General features: G+C 46.9%; 1 protein-coding gene across 2 annotated transcripts in view; it reads right to left on the bottom strand.

Annotated features, from left to right (window-relative positions):
* Positions 1 to 6,280: 6,280 nt before the first annotated feature.
* btbd9 (BTB (POZ) domain containing 9) overlaps positions 6,281 to 8,347 on the bottom strand; it is a 351,447-nt gene continuing 349,380 nt past the window's right edge. For both annotated transcript variants that reach the window (XM_072500328.1, XM_072500329.1), the window contains exon 11: positions 6,281 to 7,501. In XM_072500328.1, coding sequence (XP_072356429.1) covers positions 7,340 to 7,501 — 162 coding nt within the window. In that variant the 3' untranslated portion in view covers positions 6,281 to 7,339. The remainder of the gene's footprint in view (positions 7,502 to 8,347) is intronic.

The raw sequence follows: 8,347 nt of genomic DNA, 5'->3' as shown, positions 1-8,347 counted from the left end.
GGTCGCCACACTACCAGAAGGATGTGGAGGCTTTAGAGAGGGTGCAGAAGAGATTTACCAGAATGTTGCCTGGTATGGAGGGCATTAGCTATGAGGTGCGGTTGAATAAACTCGGTTTGTTCTCACTGGAACGACAGAGGTTGAGGGGCAACCTGATAGAGGTATACAAAATTATGAGGGGCATAGACAGAGTGGATAGTCAGAGGCTTTTCCCCAGGGTAGAGGGGTCAATTACTAGGAGGCATAGGTTTAAGGTGAGAGGGGCAAGGTTTAGAGTAGATATCATAGAGCCATATCATAGAATTTACAGTGCAGAAGGAGGCCATTCGGCCCATCGAGTCTGCACCGGCTCTTGGAAAGAGCACCCTACCCAAGGTCAACACCTCCACTCTATCCCCATAACCCAGTAACCCCACCCAACACTAAGGGCAATTGTGGACACTAAGGGCAATTTATCATGGCCAATCCACCTAGCCTGCACATCTTTGGACTGTGGGAGGAAACCGGAGCACCCGGAGGAAACCCACGCAGACACGGGGAGGATGTGCAGACTCCGCACAGACAGTGACCCAAGCCGGAATCGAACCTGGGACCCTGGAGCTGTGAAGCAATTGTGCTATCCACAAAGCTACCGTGCTGTTTTTTACACATAGAGTAGTGGGTAGCTGGAACTCGCTACCGGAGGAGGTGGTGGAAGCAGGGACGATAGTGACATTTAACGGGAATCTTGACAAATACATGAATAGGATGGGAATAGAGGGATACGGACCCAGGAAGTGTAGAAGATTATAGTTTAGTCGGGCAGCATGGTCGGCACGGGCTTGGCGGGCCGAAGGGCCTGTTCCTGTGCTGTACTGTTCTCTGTTCTTTGTTTGTTTGTCCTGAGTGTTGTTGGAGCTGCACTCATCCAGACAAGTGGAGAGTATTCCCTCACACTCGACTTGTGCCTTGTAGATGGTGGACAGGCTTTGGGAAGTCAGGAGGTGACTTGCTGCAGGATTCCCAGCCTCTGACGTGCTCTGGCAGCCACAGTATTTATTTCATAGCAGAGCTTTTGGAAAGCAGTGGTGTAATCAGACAAAGGCAGCTTGCAATTACAAAAGGGAAATCATGCTCGGCCAATCTACCAGAATTCTTTGAAGATGTAACTAGTGGAGTTGACCAGGGAGAACTGGTGGATGTCGTTTATTTAGACTTTCAGAAGGCTATTGACACGGTCTCACAGAGCAGATTACTATGTCTAGTTAAAGCGTATGGGATTGTGGGTGGTGTTTTGAGATGGTCAGCAGACAGGAAGCAAAAGGTTGGAACAAATGGGTCTTTTTCTGATTGTCAGGCAGTGACTAGTGGGGTATCGCAGGGATCTGTGCTCAGACCCCAACTGTTCACATTATATATTAATGATTTGGACGAGGGAACTAAATGTATTATCTCCAAATACAAAGCTGGGTGGAGGGTGAGCTGTGAGGAGGATCCAGAGATACTTCAGCTGGGATTTGGACAGGCTGAGTGAGTGGCCACATGCCTGGCAGATGCAGTATAATGTGGATAAATGTGAGGTTATCCGCTTCGGGAGCAAAAATAGGAAGGCAGATTATTATTAAATTGAGAGAGGCGGATACTCAGCGAGACCTTGCTGTCCTCGTGCATCAGTCGCTGAAAGTAAGCACGCAGGTACAGCAGGCAGTAAAGAAGGCAAATGGTATGTTGGCCTTCATAGCGAGAGGATTGGAGTCTAGGAACAGAGATGTTTTACTGCAATTGTATCGGGCATTGGTGAGGCCACACCGGGAGTATTGTGGGCTTGTGAGGAAACGACAATGTTGTGGCTGTCACAGAAACATATGAAGGGCAGGATTGGCAGCTGAACGTTGGAGGGTATAGATGCTTCAGGAGAGAGAGAGGGGGATGTAAAAGGGGTGGGGGAGTAGTATTACTGGATAAGGAGAATATTATAGCCGTACTGCGGGAGGGCACCTCGGAGGGCTCACACAATGAGGCATTCTGGGTAGAGCTCAGGAACAGGAAGAGGCAATCACAATGTTGGGGGTTTACTACAGGCCCCCCAACTGCCAGTGAGAGATAGAGGAGCAGAGAGGTAGAGAGACTTTGGATAGGTGCAAAAATAACAGGGTTGTTGTGGTCGGGGATTTTAATTTCCCCAATATTGACTGGGACTCACTTAGTGCTAGGTCTTTGGATGGGGCAGAGTTTGTAAGGTGTATCCAGGAAGGCTTCTTGATGCAATATGTAGATAGTCCAACTCGGGAAGGGGCAGTACTGGACCTGGTATTGGGGAATGAGCCCGGCCAGGTGGCTGAGGTTTCAGTAGGGGAACATTTTGGGAGTAGTGACTACAATTCCATAGGTTTTAGGGTACTTTTGGATCGGGATAAGGGAAACCCTCACGTTAAGGTGTTAAACTGGGGAAAGGCAAATTCCGATAACATTAGACAGGATTGAAGAATTTGGATTGGGTGCGGCTGTTGGACAATAAATCAACATCGAACATGTGGGAGTCTTTCAAACAACAGTTGATTGGGATTCAGGAAAGTCACGTTCCTGAGAGAACAAAGGATAAGTGTGGGAAGTTTGGGGAGCCTTGGATAATGAGGGATATTGTGAACCTCGTCAAAAAGAAAATGGAGGCTTTTGTACGGTCTAGAAGGGTGGGGACAGTCAAAACCCTTGAGGAGTATGAAGTAGGAAGGTACTGAAGCGGGAAATTAGGACGGCGAGGAGGGGTCATGAATAGTCCTTGGCAAGTAGGATTAAGGTGAATCCCAAAGCTTTTTATTCATCTGTAAAAAGCAAGAGGGTGGCCAGGGAAAGGATTGGACCACTTCAGGACAGTGGGGGGAATCGATGTGCTGAACCAGAGAAAATGGCGAGGTACTAAATGAGTACTTTGCATCAGTGTTCACTAAAGAAAGGGACTTTGTAGAAGATGGTTCTTGGGGAGGGTGTGTGGAGAGTCTGGATCATGTTGACATCGAAAGAGAGGTATTGGACCTTTTAAAATATATTAAGGTAGATAGGTCTCCTGGGCCAGATGGGATTTACCCCAGAATACTGAGGGAAGCAAGGGAGGAAATTGCTGGGGCCGTGACTGACATCTTCGTATCCTCTACAAGTTTGCTGACGATACGACCATAGTGGGTCGGATCTCGAATAACGCCGAGTCAGAATACAGGAGGGAGATAGAGAATCGAGTGGAGTGGTGCAGCGACAACAATCTCGCCCTCAAATGGAAACAAATGGACTCATTAGCGATAGCACGGTTTTGTGAAGGGGAGGTCGTGCCTCACTAACTTGATCGAGTTTTTTGAGGAGGTGACAAAGATGATTGATGAGGAGAGGGCGGTGGATGTTGTTTACATGGACTTCAGTAAAACCTTTGACGAGGTGCCTCATGGCCGACTGGTACAAAAGGTGAAGTCACACGGGATCAGAGGTGAGGCGGTAAGATGGACACAGAACTGGCTCAGTCACAGAAGACAGAGGGTAGCAGTAGGAGGGTGTTTTTCTGAATGGAAGGTTGTGACTAGTGGTCATAGAATCAAAGAATTTACAGAGCAGAAGACCATTCGGCCCATCGGGTCTGCACTGGCCCTTGGAAAGAGCTTCCTACTCAAGCCCACACCCTATCTCCATAATTCCACCTAACCTTTATTGGACACAAAGGGCAATTTATCACGGCCAATCCACCTAACCTGCACATCTTTGGGCTGTGGGAGGAAACCGGAGCACCCGTAGGAAACCCACGCACACACGGGGAGAATCCGGACAGACAGTGACCCAAGCCAGTAATCAAACCTGGGACCCTCGAGCTGTGAAGCAAGAGTACTAGCCACTGTGCTACAGTGCCACCCTAGTGTTCCACAGGGATCGGTGCTGGAGCCTCTGTTGTTTGTAAATTATCGACTTGGAGGAAAATGTAGCCGGTCTGATTAGTAAGTTAGCGGGTGAAACCAAGGTTGGTGGAGTGGCAGATAGTGTTGAGGATTGTCAGAGGATACAGCAGGACATAGATAGGGTGGAGACTTGGGCAGAGAAATGGCAAATGGAGTTTAATCCGGACAAACGTGAGTTATTTGTAGGTTTTGGTAGATCTAACAGAGGGGAAATATATCGTAAATGGCAAAACTCTTAGGAATATGGAAAGTCAGAGGGATCTGGGCGTGCAGGTCCACAGATCTTTGAAAGTGGCAACACAAGTGGACAAGGCAGTTAAGAAAGCAGACGGAATGCTTGTCTTCATTGGACGGGGCATCGAGTATAAAAACTGGCAAGTCATTCTGTGGTTGTATAGAACCTTGGTAAGGCCGCACAATTCTGGTCGCCACACTACCAGAAGAATGTGGAGGCTTTGGGGAGGGTGCAGAGGAGGTTTACCAGGATGTTGCCTGGTCTGGAAGGTGTTAGCTCTGTGGAGAGGCTGAATAGACTCGGACTGTTTTCATTAAATTCTAAATTGGGGCAGGGCCAATTTTGATGGAATTAGACAGGAACTTTCAAAAGTTGATTGGGAGAGTCTGTTGGCAGCAAAGGGACAGCTGGTAAGTGGGAGGGTTCAGGGTGAGCACATTCCTCTCAGAGTGAAGGGAAAGGCTGGGAAAAGTGGGGAACCCTGGATGACTCGGGATATTGAGACCCTGGTCGAAAAGGAGGTGCATGACATGCATAGGCAGCTGGGATCAAGTGGATCCCTTGAAGAGTACAAGGCTTGTGGGAGTAGAGTTAAGAGAGAAATCAGGAGGGCAAAAAGGGGACATGAAATTGTCTTGGCAGAGACGGCAAAGGAAAATCCAAAGAGCTTTTCCAGATAAATACTGGGTAAAAGAGGAACGAGGGAGAGTAGGGCCTCTTAAGGATCTACAAAGCCATCTATGTGCGGATCCACAAGAGATGGGATTGGATTGGATTTGTTTATTGTCACGTGTACCGAGGTACAGTGAAAAGTATTTTCCTGCGAGCAGCTCAACAGATCATTAAGTACCATGAGAAGAAAAGGGAATAAAAGAAATTACATAATAGGGCAACACAACATATACAATGTAACTAGATAACACCGGCATCGGATGAAGCATACAGGGTGTAGTGTTAATCAGGTCAGTCCATAACGGTGAGGTCCTAAATGAACATTTCTCATCGGTATTTACTGTTGAGAAAGGCATGGATATTAGGGACATTGGGGAAATAAATAGTGACGTCTTGAGGAGGGGCACACGGTAACACAGTGGTTAGCACAATTGCTTCACAGCTCCAGGGTCCCAGGTTCGATTCCCGGCCTTGGGTCACTGTCTGTGCGGAGTCTGCACATCCTCCCCGTGTCTGCGTGGGTTTCCTCCGGGTGCTCCGGTTTCCTCCCACAGTCCAAAGATGTGCGGGTTAGGTGGATTGGCCGTGATAAATTGCCCTTAGTGTCCACAATTGCCCTTAGTGTTGGGTGGGGTCACTGGGTTATGGTGATAGGGTGGAGGTGTTGACCTTGGGTGGGGTGCTCTTTCCAAGAGCCGGTGCAGACTCGATGGGCTGAATGGCCTCCTTCTGCACTGTAAATTCTATGATCTATGAGTGTACATATTACAGAGAAGGAGGTGCTGGAGGTATTAAAGCACATCAAGATAGATAAATCCCCAGGACTGCTGAAATGTATCCCAGGACGTTGTGGGAGGCTCGGGAGGAAATTGCCGGCCCCTAGCCGAGATATTTGAATCATCGACAGACACAGGAGAGGTGCCTGAAGATTGGAGGGTAGCAAATGTTGTGCCCTTGTTTAAGAAGAGCTGTAGGGAAAAGCCTGGGAACTACAGACCGGTTAGCCTGACTTCTGTAGTGGGTAAATTGTCAGACGTTATTCTGAGGGACAGGATCTACAGGCATTTAGACAGGCAAGGACTGATTAGGGACAGTCAGCATGGTTTTACTGCAACCTTCCTTTTCCCATAGCCACACCACCACAGCCTGAGGTCATCTAAACTTGGCTCTTTCCATGTCTCAGGAAATCGTTCAAGTTGCACAATGAAGGGAGTCACGTTTGCCGATAAATGGCTCCATTCTGACACCAAAGAATCAGTGTAAAATAAAATGTAGCCATTCTTGGAAACAACCGTCGTTCACCTTACTTCCTGTTGGCCAGAGTCGTGGACCTCACCCTGGTGTTGCAAGACTTCTTGCTCCAGTCCAACGCCGGCATCTCCACATCATCTCAGGGGAGCGACACACAATTGTTTGTCTCCAACACAAAGCCGGATATTTCAATGAAATCACGGCTAACTTACCCTTCTGTCTGTTTATTAAATGAAGCTATTGAATAAACAATACATTGGGACTTTTTGTTCGCTATTCTATACAAGAGTTTGTGATTGAGAATGTCAGTATTTGAATGTACTGTGATCAGTCATTTTTACAGGTTGAGTAATGTGAGCCCAGGTCGGAACGCGATTGCTGTGTCCGTCTCCCTCTCTATCGCATCACTGACTCAATGAGAATGGAAGGGAATTCCAAATGCTCACATTTCACAATCACCCAAACTTGAACTGAGAAGTTCCTCTTGCACTTTTTTACAAAACATAAATACAATTTGCAGCCCAGCACAAGTGCCAAACTACCCTCAATCACATTGCCATCTTGTGCAGTAACCCCTCCTCGAGCAGTCATTCAACAAGCCTCATATTTTCAGTGAAAGCTGATACGTTAACTAGAATTTGAAATTAAACCCGCCCAGAGTTAAACAATGGGAATGGAAGGTGCTCCGATTTCCTTGGGTGGCTTTCGGTCAGAAATCCTCCTGACCAACATTTAATTACCAACAGGATAAAGAGTGGAGGTGCAGGTGAAGGAGTGTTTTGTAAAAAGAAAACAATAAACTCTCCACAAAGGTAGCGATCACAATTAATCCCATCCTTGTGATGACGAGCCCATGACTGTAACACAGGACTGATCTCATTCTCCATTCAAACAGTCCCACTTCCACAAGTTGCACTGCACCAGGAACGGACACTGGGCTGGGAATCGTTTCCAGTTCTGCATTAAGACAAGTTCCATTTCGGAGGATGCAAACGGTTCCTGATTCGAAACAGAGCCGAATCCCATTTTCTCCCACACACTGAATCGGTGTAATAAACATGACAATTTTACTGCAATAGTTACACATGGATAAGGGAAACAGACGACATCAGGCACATATTCATCAAGTAAGCAGGGTTGACCAAAGTTCCCACGTCGTTCAATGTGGACAAAACAGGGATTTGTCTATCTGGAATTGGAATCAGTCTGGTCTTGTTTGAAATGATGGCCAAAGATGATAGGAGTCATTTTCTAAACTCCACTAAACTCAGCAACTGAACTGTGGCCTGGTTTGTGTGTTAGTGACGGACTGAGTTTGTGATCCTGCTCGGAGTCCTTGTCCAGATCGATGTTCCGGAGCGTCATTTGCTCCTGTTGTGTCTTCATCCGTCTCCTGGTTCGGACACTCAAAGTGAACGCAGTGAAACACCTGGACCAGAAAGTAGAGTTAGAATTGGAACTTTGATTGTGATTCATCTGCTCCGAGCACCTTACATCGAAACAAAATAAATCATCGCCAGCTTTGGTCCGTCTCAATCAATGATTTTTTTGCTATTTTTACTGCTAACATTGGAAATATCTTCTCTTCATCGAAAACTATCTTAACTTCTCTGGTTAAGTAAGATGTGCTACCTTTTCCAGGCAAGCTTTTATTTATCAAGGACAAGTATATTCATTGAGAATTAAGTATTATTCATTTAGGTTTACAAAGCATGGGAACCTGGATTGTAGTTTTAGGGTAAGGGAGAATGAGAGTATAGAGGTCAGGAGCACAGATTTGACATCGCAGGAGGGGGCCAGTGTTCAGGTAGGTGGTTTGAAGTGTGTCTACTTCAATGCCAGGAGTATACGAAACAAGGTAGGGGAACTGGCAGCATGGGTTGGTACCTGGGACTTCGATGTTGTGGCCATTTCGGAGACATGGATAGAGCAGGGACAGGAATGGATGTTGCAGGTTCTGGGGTTTAGGTGTTTTAGTAAGCTCAGAGAAGGAGGCAAAAGAGGGGGAGGTGTGGCGCTGCTAGTCAAGAGCAGTATTACGGTGGCGGAGAGGATGCTAGATGGGGACTCTTCTTCCGAGGTAGTATGGGCTGAAGTTAGAAACAGGAAAGGAGAGGTCACCCTGTTGGGAGTTTTTTATAGGCCTCCTAATAGTTCTAGGGATGTAGAGGCGAAGATGATTCTGGATAAGAGCGAAAGTAACAGGGTAGTTATTATGGGAGACTTTAACTTTCCAAATATTGACTGGAAAAGATATAGTTCGAGTACAATAGAT

The sequence above is a fragment of the Scyliorhinus torazame genome, chromosome 4 (assembly GCF_047496885.1).
Source record: "Scyliorhinus torazame isolate Kashiwa2021f chromosome 4, sScyTor2.1, whole genome shotgun sequence".
NCBI lineage: Eukaryota > Metazoa > Chordata > Chondrichthyes > Carcharhiniformes > Scyliorhinidae > Scyliorhinus > Scyliorhinus torazame.
Note: the sequence above shows the minus strand (reverse complement) of the source record. Positions and strands in the feature narration are given on the sequence as shown.